This window comes from Sphaerodactylus townsendi, unplaced genomic scaffold (assembly GCF_021028975.2).
Source record: "Sphaerodactylus townsendi isolate TG3544 unplaced genomic scaffold, MPM_Stown_v2.3 scaffold_760, whole genome shotgun sequence".
Classification (NCBI taxonomy): Eukaryota; Metazoa; Chordata; class Lepidosauria; order Squamata; family Sphaerodactylidae; genus Sphaerodactylus; species Sphaerodactylus townsendi.
This window is the reverse complement of record NW_025950980.1, coordinates 1-12228: the sequence shown is the minus strand read 5'-3', so window position 1 is coordinate 12228 and position 12228 is coordinate 1. Positions and strand designations below refer to the sequence as shown.

Sequence of the window (12228 nt, the reverse complement as noted above, 5' to 3'; positions counted from 1 at the left end):
AGAGCGCGTCAGCCAGTTTGTTGGTTTTCCCAGGAAAAAAATGGACTGTAAATGAGAAACGAGAAAAGAAATCGGCCCAACGAAGTTGTTTTGCGGACATCTTGAGGGGGGTGGAAAGAGCTGCCAGGTTTTTATGATCCGACCAAACTTGAAAAGGGTGCTTAGCCCCCTCCAGCCAGTGGCGCCAAGTGGAGAGTGCTGCTTTGATGGCCGCAGTCTCCTTGTCTCCCACAGTCCAGTTGAGTTCGGCACCAGAGAATTTTTTAGACAAATAAGCACACGGAACCAGTCTACCATCTTTATTTTTCTGCAACAGGGCTGCCCCGAGTGCTTTGTCCGAGGCGTCCACGTGAACCACAAACGGGAGATCTGGGTCGGGGTGCTTTAGGATAGGTTCGGTGGTAAACGCAGATTTTAATAGTTGAAAGGCTGTTTGACATTCCTCAGACCAGAGAAGGGGGGCCCCGGGCTTGGCGGACAGTGAATCTTTACCCTTAGTGCGTAAGAGGTCTGTGAGAGGGAGAGTCAGTTCAGCAAATTGGGGTATAAAATCACGATAGAAATTAGCAAAACCAAGAAACGACTGGAGTTCTTTGCGGTTGGTGGGGGCAGGCCATTGGAGGACTGCATCAATTTTAGCAGGATCCATTTTTAAGCCCTCGGGCGAGATCCGGTAACCCAAATAGTCAATGGAGGTCTGATGAAAACAGCATTTGGAGAGTTTGGCAAAGAGAGAGTTGTCAAGCAAGCGTTTCAATACCTCTCGGACCAACATTTCATGCTCTTCTATAGTTTGCGAGTAAATTAAAACGTCATCTAAATATACAACAACTCCCTTGTACAGTAAATCATGGAGAACTTCGTTGATAAGGGCCATGAAAGCTCCGGGGGCCCCACTTAACCCGAATGGCATTATTAAATATTCAAACTGTCCAAACTTTGTATTAAACGCAGTCAGGTGTTCATATCCTTCAGCAATTCTGACTCTGTAGTAAGCTTCTCTCAAGTCTAATTTGGTAAAAATGCGTCCTCTGCCGAGTGCATCTAAAAGGTCCTTGATCAAAGGCAAAGGATATTTATTGGACAGGGAGACCGCATTGAGACCTCGATAATCTGTGCAAAGCCGTAAAGACCCATCTTTCTGGCTAGATCCTGATATGCAGGTGGGATGTCAATAGAATCGGGAGCAATCACTGAGGAAGCCAGAGAGGGGGGAGTGTCAGGAGACGTTGGATTTTCTTCCCAATTCATGTGTTCACCGCAGGGAGGGTCAGTGAATTCTAGGATCCTTTCTTTCCAAATGAATTTTGGTTCATGTAACAACAACCAAGGCATGCCCAAAACTATGGAGTGTTTGGCCACTGGCGCTAAAATGAAACTAATTTTCTCCCAATGGTCGGCGCAACGGAGGAGAACCGGCTGTGTTTTGAATTGGGCCGGTCCTTCGTTTCCGAGGGGGCTGCCGTCCATTTGGGTGAATGGTATGGGCTTAGCCAGGGGAATTCGGTCCAGACCTAGCTCCTCTGCCACCTGGGGCCGCATTAAGCAGTGGGAGCAGCCGGAATCCACAAGGGCCGAGGCTATAATGCGAGTGTGTTTAGCGGGGTTGGCCAGAAATGCTTGAACAGTAATGGGAGCGCTGCCTTCACTCACCGCGTCAGGAGTCGGGCCCATGTCCATGGGGGCTGAAGAAAGACAGACAGCTGCTTCCCCCTCCTCTGGGTCGCCTTCGGTCACCGCTTTAGACGAGCCAGTGGGAGGCGGTCCTGACCTGCGTGGTGGTTTGGCAGACGGAGTACGCGGAGCTGGAGCGGTTGGTTTTTGCTTCTTGGGACAGTTGGCGGCTAGATGACCTGGCCCTCCGCAGTAAAGACACAACCCAAGTCGGCGACGGCGTTCAGAGGTGGTTTCGGTAGAAGCGGCTGGGCTTGACTTGGTGGGCACGGTAGTGGTTTTCGGGCGTGGGCGGCCTCCTTGACGAGCGTATTCCAAACGAGACGCCACTTGAGACCCCAACTGGATCCAATCTGCAATGGTACGAGGAACCCGGATTAAAAACACAGTTTCACGTAGCTTGCTATCCACAGCATCCGAGAAGTATTCGCATCTCATGCGTTCAGGCCACTCAGGAGGAAGTCGAGCAGCCGCTGCACGAAATTCACGGACAAATTCTGCAAACGGGCGGTTGCCTTGCTGGATGGTTTTGATGGTGCGGATAGCTTCATTCTCGGCGCCTGGATCTTGAAAGCGCGCTCTCAAAGCTTGGAGGAATGCGGGCACTGTGCGAGAGTCCTCATCCTGCAAATCTAAAACAGTCACGAACCAGTCGGCTGCCGCCCCATCTAGGACTGAGCCGATGTCCCGTATTTTTTCGCGTTCAGACCGGTAGAGATCATCATAGTCTTCCAAGTGGGCATTGAGTTGCAAGATGAAGTAGGGAAGTTTGGAAGCGGTCCCATCAAAACGGGCTGGTATCGGGGGCCGAAAGTAGCCCCGTTCGACGGCTCTTGGCGCCTGCTGGGGAGGTGGTTGCGCTGGCTGAGCAGGTTGGGCAGGCGGCTGTTGTACAGGGGGGGCTGGAATCGGGGGCGCTGGCGGTGCCGCTGGCATTTGGGTGGCAGGACCCAGGTACGTGGCCCCCCTGGCACCGGCATGATCAGTAACAGCATAGGTTCCAACTTGCGGCCCTCTGGTCTGCTGCCTCCTTAGTTCCCTCTCCAAAGCAGCCAGCTCCCTCTCCTTGCGAGCCAATGCATCTTGGTGCGCATGCAAAGCAGCTTTTTCTCGCCCTAATTTAAGCAGTTCGTCCCGTTTAAGGGCTTCAGTGAGTTCACTTTGCGTGCGCAGAGCCTGAACGCTTTCGCGTTGCCGTTGTAAATCCAGTCTGGACTGTTCCAGGACTTTATCATGGACTGACAGATTCTGGGCATATTGCCGTTGGAGCGCGTCTTTGGCACGGTCCAACTCGAGCTGGACTTCTTTGCGTTGCTGTTCCCGGTCCCTCTGCAGGGTTTCGCGCTCTTGCTGCAACTGTGCCCGTTCCTCCTCCCATAGCTGGCGTTCACGGTTCCATGCCGCTTGGGCATCTCGAAGTCGCCCTACTTCCTCATCCCAGTCTTCTCTCGATGGGAGAGGAAACCGGTCCGGCTGGGAATGCAGGCTTTCTTCAGACTCTTCGTCATCAGGAAGCGAGCCCTCGGAGACACCGTAGCCGCCGTAGCCACCGGTGGCTCCCCGAGGCACCTCAGGTGCGGTCGCCGGACCGGGATGGGGGGGGTCCGATTGGGAAGCGGTACGGATACCCCTCCCAATTCCAGGTTGAGTCCCGGTGTCCTTTGGACGGGCCCCAGTGCTGTGCCACGGTGGTTCCTTGGGAGCATCACCAAAATACGAGTCCAGGAATCGTTCAATGGATTCCTGGGTTGCCGCATGAAAGGTGGTCAAGCCCGTCTCCTCCATGACAGGTTGCATCTGAGGTTTGTAATCCACACGAGAACGGGTAGAGATCCGTTCCACAGGCGCTCGATCCATGGACAGCGCCCCAAACGACTCATGGAAGTCCCCATCGTCGTCGTCACGTCCCTCGTTCCAACGGAGTAAAGGAAGACTCGTGCTGATACGAGGACGGGAAAGAGCCACCAGCGAGGCCCGTTCTCCTGCCGGTTTCTCTAGATCCAGAAGGGAAAGGTCGGAGCCCTCTTTGGGGGCTACCGCACCTTCCGCAGTAACATTCAACCTCTCCATCGCAAGACAAGAGGTCCACTGCACAAGAATATAGATGAATTAAGATTCCTGCCACAATGTAAGGAATTCCATAGACGCAGAAATAAAAGGCTTTGGTAGTGAAAGTCCATTTATTAAGACATCTTAGAAAGCTCAAGTACACGCAGTGGCAGGAATGACACTTCCCGCCAGAAGCACAGGTTATAATACCAGTCACCCCATCCTCCCTTCCTGATTCCCATGGGAACGGAGACTTCATCTCCCGCGCAAAGATAAAGTCTCCGCCGATGCATCTGGCCCATCGCCCGGGCTGTGGAATGCACTCAAGGTTACTTCAGCATCAACACCATTGAATCCTTTACACATAGGGGCAAAAAATCCTAACTTCCCATACACGCTCCAGGGATCAGTGCTATCAGTCACAGACCAGGAAAGGGATTTAGGCGTCTTAGTTGATAGTTCCATGGGAATGTCAACTCAATGCATGGCAGCTGTGAAAAAGGCAAACTCTATGCTGGGGATCATTAGAAAAGGAATTGATAATAAAACTGCCAAGATTGTCATGCCCTTATATAAAGCACTTGGAGTCCTGTGTTCAGTTCTGGTCGCCACATCTCAAAAAGGATATTGAAGAGATAGAAAAAGTGCAGAGAAGGGCAACGAGGATGATTGAGGGATTGGAGCACCTTCCTTATGAGGAGAGGCTGCAGCGTTTGGGACTCTTTAGTTTGGAGAGGAGACGTCTGAGGGGGGATATGGTTGAAGTCTATAAAATTATGCATGGGGTAGAAAATGTTGACAGAGAGACATTTTTCTCTCTTTCTCACAATACAAAACCAGGGGGCATCCATTGAAAATGCTGGGGGGAAGAATTAGGACTAATCAAAGGAAACATTTCTTCACTCAACGTGTGATTGGTGTTTGGAATATGCTGCCACAGGAGGTGGTGATGGCCACTAACCTGGAACGCTTTAAAAAGGGCTTGGACAGATTTATGGAGGAGAAGTCGATCTCTGGCTACCAATCTTGATCCTCCTTGATCTCAGATTGCAAATGCCTTAACAGTCCAGGTGCTTGGGAGCAGCAGCAGCAGCAGAAGGCCATTGCTTTCACATCCTGCATGTGAGCTCCCAAAGGCACCTGGTGGGCCACTGCGAGTAGCAGAGTGCTGGACTAGATGGACTCTGGTCTGATCCAGCAGGCTAGTTCTTATGTTCTTACACCACAGAGCAAAACATGCCGGACCTTCTTTGTTGTAGAATGCTCTGCCTGTGTCCCAGTGCCTACCTAGCCCATTTGAAATTTTGAAAATAAAAATACATTTTGGCATAAACGATCTCGTATCAAAGCACCATGTTCAATGGAGCAGCAGTGGCGTAGGAGGGTAAGAGCTCGTGTATCTAATCTGGAGGAACCGGGTTTGATTCCCAGCTCTGCCGCCTGAGCTGTGGAGGCTTCTCTGGAGAATTCAGATTAGCCTGTGCACTCCCACACACGCCAGCTGGGTGACCTTGGGCTAGTCACAGCTTCTCGGAGCTCTCTCAGCCCCACCTACCTCCCAGGGTGTTTGTTGTGAGGGGGGAAGGGCAAGGAGGTTGTAAGCCCCTTTGAGCCTCCTCCTCCTCCTCCTCCTCCTCCTCCTCCTTCTCCTTCTCCTTCTCCTTCTTCTTCTTCTTCTTCTTCTTCTTCAATAATACACAAAACAGTGGTTTTGGTAAAAGCAGTGTGTAATAATGAATGATAATGCTTATAATTGTTTGGGACTATATTCCAATGTTGAAGCATGTAGCTTTCTCAACCACTGTACCTCAACTGACCAAATTATAATCTTTATGTGAAACAGAGTGTAGAAGGGATGTAAGGGGAAATCTTCAAAATCACAGTTCTCTTGCCTACTACATCAGAAGTGGTGGTCCATCTAGTCCAGCATCCTGTCTCACACAACCGGTTGTCCCCAAGGGCCAAGAACCAGAGTAAGAGGAAGAGTTTGGATTTGTATCCCCCCTTTCTCTCCTGCAGGAGACTCAAAGGGGCTGACAATCTCCTTGCCCTTCCCCCCTCACAACAAACACCCTGTGAGGTAGGTGGGGCTGAGAGAGCTCCGAGAAGCTGTGACTCGCCCAAGATCACCCAGCTGGCGTGCGTGGGAGTGCACAGGCTAGTCTGAATTCCCCAGAGAAGCCTCCTCAGCTCAGGCGGCAGAGCGGGGAATCAAACCCGGTTCCTCCAGATTAGATAGTCGAACTCTTAACCTCCTAAGCCACTGCTGTATAGAGACTGAGACCTTCCTCTGATGTTGGCTGTTAGCACCAGTATTTGAAAGCCAACTGGTGTGTGTGTGTGTGTGTGTGTGTTTGTTTGTGTGTGTATAACCCTGTAAGCAGAATAATAAGCAGAATGTAGCTTGTGTGCCACTTTAAATGAGAAGTTTTCTTGGTTAAGATCAGCCTTTTTACCCCAGAAATCATAAAACAGAAGAACTTTTAATAATTCACTGCCTAAAACAGTATTTCTTTTAGTCCACCCTGAATCTATTTTCCATCGGCTTCATGGAATGCCCTCAAGTTGAATATGTTTTTAGCTTATATTATTGTAAGGTGCCTTGAACCACTAAGAAAGGCAGGTTATAAACGTTCTGATAAATAAATATAGTTGTTGAGCTTTGAGTGTTCTTCTTTCAATCCCAGCCACTACAGATCTCAGTACTTCTGGAATCAGCCTCTCGAAGGACGGAGATAGCTCGCTGGTAAGGCGGTACTTTTTGTAGGACTTGGGTCTTGTTGGGATAGGGAAGGAACAGGGATTGCCTTACAGACTTTATGCAGGGGTGGACTGTAATGGAATCAACCACGTGTGGTCAAACCAATATCAGAGACATGATCATTTAACCTACTGCATCTGTGTGTGGTTCTCCAGTTGCACAGTGTCAGATAGGAAGGCGCTCCAAAGGGTGATCACTCCTGCACAGAGGATTATCGGCTGCCCTCTCCCCTCCTTGGAAGAACTCTATAATTCCCGAAGCCTAAAGAAAGCCCAAAATATTCCGAGAGACCCGTCTCATCCAGCACACTCTCTTTTTGAACTGTTGCCATCCGGCAGACGATACAGGTCTATCAAAACTAGGACAAAGAGGCTTAGAGACAGCTTCTACTCTAGAGCTGTGGCGATGCTGAACTCTGCGGCTTCATGTTGATGTGTTTGGGGCTGTGTAGGGATGGGTGGAGGAAGGGGAAAGTGAGGATGGGGTATGAGTCTGGAATTGGGTTCATCGAGGAATGCTGCTGTAAATTTCGTTGTGCATGCACAATGACAATAAAATGCTTATGTTTATTTTATACTTGTCCCTGTTTCCGTGATGACCATTTTGTGGCTATGCCCATTGTCCTGTTTCAGAATTACAGTGGTGCCTGCAGGCTCAGAAAGGTCTGCGACACTTGATCTGAGTAACGTCGTCTTCTTTTTCTTCTCCAGCCTACCTTGACTGACTTCCACAAAGCTTTCCAGGTGGTCTTCGTGGACCCTTCCGGGCTGGTGAACTTGTGTGCAGATATGACTGCCAGCAAATACAAGCAGGTAAAGAGGGAGAGCAGGCTGTGACGAAGGCCCTTTCCGCACAAACCCTTTTAAAACATTTTGAAGCAGGAAATCAAACATTTCCACCATGAAGTTCCACATTGGGTTTTTTCCCCCTTTGGTTCTGAAAACATTTTTTTTTCCGGCCTCGAACCGTTTTCAGTGAATTTAAAAATGATTCTTTGGGCTGAATTGTTTTTGAAGTGGGCTCATTCCGCACATGCAGAATAATGCACTTTCAAACTGCTTTCAGTGCTCTTTGAAGCTGTGCGGAATGGCAAAATCAGCTTGCAAACAGTTGTGAAAGTGGTTTGAAAACGCATTATTTTGCTTGTGGAAGGGGCCGTGGTTTCACTGCTGAGGCTCAGAGACAGCTTCTACTCTAGAGCTGTGGCTATGCTAAACTCCACGGCTTCGTGTTGGTGTGTTTGGGGCTGTGTAGGGATGGGTGGAGGAAGGGGAAAGTGAGGGTGGGGTATGAGTCTGAAATTGTGTGCATCGAGGAATGCTGCTGTAAATTTCGTTGTGCGTGCACAATGACAATAAAATGCTTATGCTTAAAGATGTTTTCCACCCCGCTGTGGAACTTTCTCCTCGGTGCCATTTTCTCAGCTCACTCTCCGTTCCCCCTTGCCTGTTTTTTGAACATTTCTGTGAGTTTCTTTATTTTGTAGAGGGGTAAGAATGTAAGAAAGAGCCTGCTGGAACAGACCAGAGTTCATGTGGTCCAGCACTCTGCTACTCGCAGTGGCCCACCAGGTGCCTTTGGGAGCTCACATGCAGCATGTGAAAGCAATGGCCTTCTGCTGCTGCTGCTGCTTCTACTCCTGAGCACCTGGTCTGCTAAGAACATAAGAACTAGCCTGCCGGATCAGACCAGAGTCCATCTAGTCCAGCATTCTGCTACTCGCAGTGGCCCACCAGGTGCCTTTGGGAGCTCACATGCAGCATGTGAAAGCAATGGCCTTCTGCTGCTGCTTCTACTCCTGAGCACCTGGTCTGCTAAGAACATAAGAACTAGCCTGCCGGATCAGACCAGAGTCCATCTAGTCCAGCTCTCTGCTACTCGCAGTGGCCCACCAGGTGCCTTTGGGAGCTCACATGCAGCATGTGAAAGCAATGGCCTTCTGCTGTTGCTGCTGCTTCTACTCCTGAGCACCTGGTCTGCTAAGAACAGGGGTAGGGAACCTGCGGCTCTCCAGATGTTCAGGAACTACAATTCCCATCAGCCCCTACCAGCATGGCCAATTGGCCATGCTGAGAGAGGCTGATGGGAATTGTAGTTCCTGAACATCTGGAGAGCCGCAGGTTCCCTACCCCTGGCTAAGAACATAAGAACTAGCCTGCCGGATCAGACCAGAGTCCATCTAGTCCAGCATTCTGCTACTCGCAGTGGCCCACCAGGTGCCTTTGGGAGCTCACATGCAGCATGTGAAAGCAATGGCCTTCTGCTGCTGCTTCTACTCCTGAGCACCTGGTCTGCTAAGAACATAAGAACTAGCCTGCCGGATCAGACCAGAGTCCATCTAGTCCAGCTCTCTGCTACTCGCAGTGGCCCACCAGGTGCCTTTGGGAGCTCACATGCAGGATGTGAAAGCAATGGCCTTCTGCTGCTGCTGCTGCTTCTACTCCTGAGCACCTGGTCTGCTAAGAACATAAGAACTAGCCTGCCGGATCAGACCAGAGTCCATCTAGTCCAGCATTCACGCTGCTCGCGGTAGCCCTGCCAGGAGTGCCTTTGGGAATCACATGCAGCATGTGAAAGCAATGGCAGCTTCTGCTGCTGCTGCTGCTTCTACTCCTGAGTACCTGAAAGTCTGCTAAGAACATAAAGAACTAGCCTGCCGGATCAGACCAGAGTCCATCTAGTCCCGGCATTCTGCTACTGCGCGGTAGCCCACCAGGTGCGCTGGGGAGCTCACGGCGGCATGTGAAAGCAATGGCACTTCTGCTGTTGCTGCTGAAATTCTACTCCTGAGCACCTGGTCTGCTAAGGCTTATAAGAACTAGCCTGCCGGATCAGACCAGGAGTCCATCTAGTCCAGCATTCTGCTGCTTTCGCGAGTAGCCCACCAGGTGCCTTTGGGAGCTCACGGCGCAGCATGTGAAAGCAATGGCCCTTTCTGCTGTTGCTGCTGCTTCTACTCCTGAGAGCACCTGGTCTGCCGCCAGAACATAAGAACTAGCCTGCCGGATCAGACCAGAGTCCATCTAGTCCAGCACTCTGCTTTCTGCGCCCAGTGGCCCACCAGGAATTGCCTTTAGGAGCTCACATGCAGCATGTAGAAGCAATGGCCTTCTGCTGTTGCTGCTGCTACTGCTCCTGAGCACCTGGTCTGCTAAGAACATAAGAACTAGCCTGCCGGATCAGACCCGCAGAAGTCCATCGAACCAGCATTCTGCTGCTGCGCAGTGGCCCGCCAGGTGCCTTTAGGAGCTCACATGCAGCATGTAGAAGCAGTAGCCTTCTGCTGTTGCTGCTGCTTCTACTCCTGTACCTGGTCTGCTAAAGAACATAAGAACTAGCCTGCCGGATCAGACCAGAGTCCATCTAGTCCAGCATTCTGCTACTCGCAGTGGCCCACCAGGTGCCTTTGGGAATGCATGCAGGAGGTGAAAGCAATGGCCTTCTGCTGCTGCTGCTGCTTATACCCCTGAGCACCTGGTCTGCTGGAACATAAGAACTAGCCTGCCGGATCAGACCAGAGTCCATCTAGTCCAGCATTCACGCTGCACGCAGCGGTATTACCAGGAATTGCCTTTGGGAGCTCACATGCAGCATGTGAAAGCAATAGCCTTCTGCTGCGGCTGCTGCTTCTACTCCTGAGCACCTACTGCTAAGAACATAAGAACTAGCCTGCCGGATCAGACCAGAGTCCATCTAGTCCAGCATTCTGCTACTCGCAGTGGCCCACCAGGTGCCTTTGGGAGCTCACATGCAGCATGTGAAAGCAATGGCCTTCTGCTGCTGCTGCTGCTTCTACTCCTGAGCACCTGGTCTGCTAAGAACATAAGAACTAGCCTGCCGGATCAGACCAGAGTCCATCTAGTCCAGCATTCTGCTACTCGCAGTGGCCCACCAGGTGCCTTTGGGAGCTCACATGCAGCATGTGAAAGCAATGGCCTTCTGCTGTTGCTGCTGCTTCTACTCCTGAGCACCTGGTCTGCTAAGAACATAAGAACTAGCCTGCCGGATCAGACCAGAGTCCATCTAGTCCAGCTCTCTGCTACTCGCAGTGGCCCACCAGGTGCCTTTGGGAGCTCACATGCAGCATGTGAAAGCAATGGCTTTCTGCTGTTGCTGCTGCTGCTGCTCCTGAGCACCTGGTCTGCTAAGGCATTTGCAATCTGAGATCAAGGCAGATCAAGATTGGTAGCCATAGATCGACTTCTCCTCCATAAATCTTTGAGACATTGATTTTACAAGGTTTGGAGAACTTCAGCACAAAACTGCAATGCGTGGAAGCCTCGATTCACCAAAAGGGGGAAAACATTTTATGACAGAGGTGTTTGAAGGGGGTTGGTGTGGACATCCATCATACTAAAGGGGGTGGGACTGAAATGTTTTCCAAACGTTTTAGGAGACTTTGTGCAGAAAAGGCCTTACTGTTTCTGGGAATGAACGGGTTGAGCCAGCTTCCAAATGTAGACCACAGCCATGAGCAAGGTCGAGAGTATCTCTCTGAGAGATGGACCAAGTTGGTTATATAAAGCCGTGGTGCAACCGCACTTGGAGTGCTGTGTTCAGTTCTGGTCGCCACATCTCAAAAAGGATATTGAAGAGATAGAAAAAGGGCAGAGAAGGGCAACGAGGATGATTGAGGGACTGGAGCACCTTCCTTATGAGGAGAGGCTGCAGCGTTTGGGACTCTTTCGTTTGGAGAGGAGACGGCTGAGGGGGGATAGGACTGAAGTCTATAAAATTATGCATGGGGTAGAAAATGTTGACAGAGAGAAATGTTTCTCTCTTTCTCACAATACTAGAACCAGGGGGCGTTCATTGAAAATGCTGGGGGGACGAATTAGGACTAATAAAAGGAAACACTTCTTCACGCAACGTGTGATTGGTGTTTGGAATATGCTGCCCCAGGAGGTGGTGATGGCCACTAACCTGGATAGCTTTAAAAAGGGCTTGGACAGATTTATGGAGGAGAAGTCGATTTATGGCTACCAATCTTGATCCTCTTTGATCTGAGATTGCAAAGGCCTTAACTGTCCAGGTGCTCGGAAGCAACAGCAGCAGCAGAAGGCCATTGCTTTCACCTCCTGCCTGTGAGCTCCCAAAGGCACCTGGTGGGCCACTGCGAGTAGCAGAGAGCTGGACTAGATGGACTCAGGTCTGATCCAGCTGGCTTGTTCTTATGTTCTTATGGTTCCTGAACGTACCTAAACACACGTGGTTTGGCTCTTTCTAGATCCAGTTTGAAGCCAAGCGCTCGATGGAAGTTCTGGACGACAAGACGGTGGAGGGATTCCAGCTGTTGCTCATGAGCCGCCAGCCTCTCATCCGGGCCTTTGACCACGTGTTCCAGTAAGACTTGGATTGGGCACCCACGTTTTTTGGGACAGGGAGGTTTTGGTCTGTCTGACGGCTCTTGATGGTATCTTTGGAAAACTTAGCTTGGTGGTGGTGATAAGTGCGGCTGGAATTGGAACACGTGTGTGAAGTCTCAGCGGGGTTTGTGGAAGTCAGTGGAAAACAGCTGCAGTCAGAGGAATAGCTTTTTATTTCCCCCCACAACAGCAAGCAAAAACAGAAGAAAAAAGGCCGGTGTTTCGAGATTTGTTTGCTAAGGGTCTGTTCTCAGGTGATGTGAAATACCTCTGCCTGTGATCCTGGAGAGCAACGGCCAGTCAGAGTAGGGCCCAGTGGTGGCGAACCTTTGGCACTCCAGATGGTATGGACTACAATTCCCATCAGCCCCTGCCAGC

General features: G+C 50.7%; 1 protein-coding gene across 1 annotated transcript; it reads left to right on the top strand.

The window, feature by feature from the left end:
* Window positions 1-6390: 6390 nt before the first annotated feature.
* Window positions 6391-11827, top strand: LOC125425553 (nucleolar protein 6-like; the record flags this gene model as incomplete). Its single annotated transcript, XM_048483139.1, has 3 exons — window positions 6391-6469; window positions 7195-7296; window positions 11712-11827. Coding segments are annotated over 3 exons (297 nt in total), but the record flags the coding sequence as incomplete, so codon positions are not given.
* Between the last annotated feature and the right edge of the window lie 401 nt (window positions 11828-12228).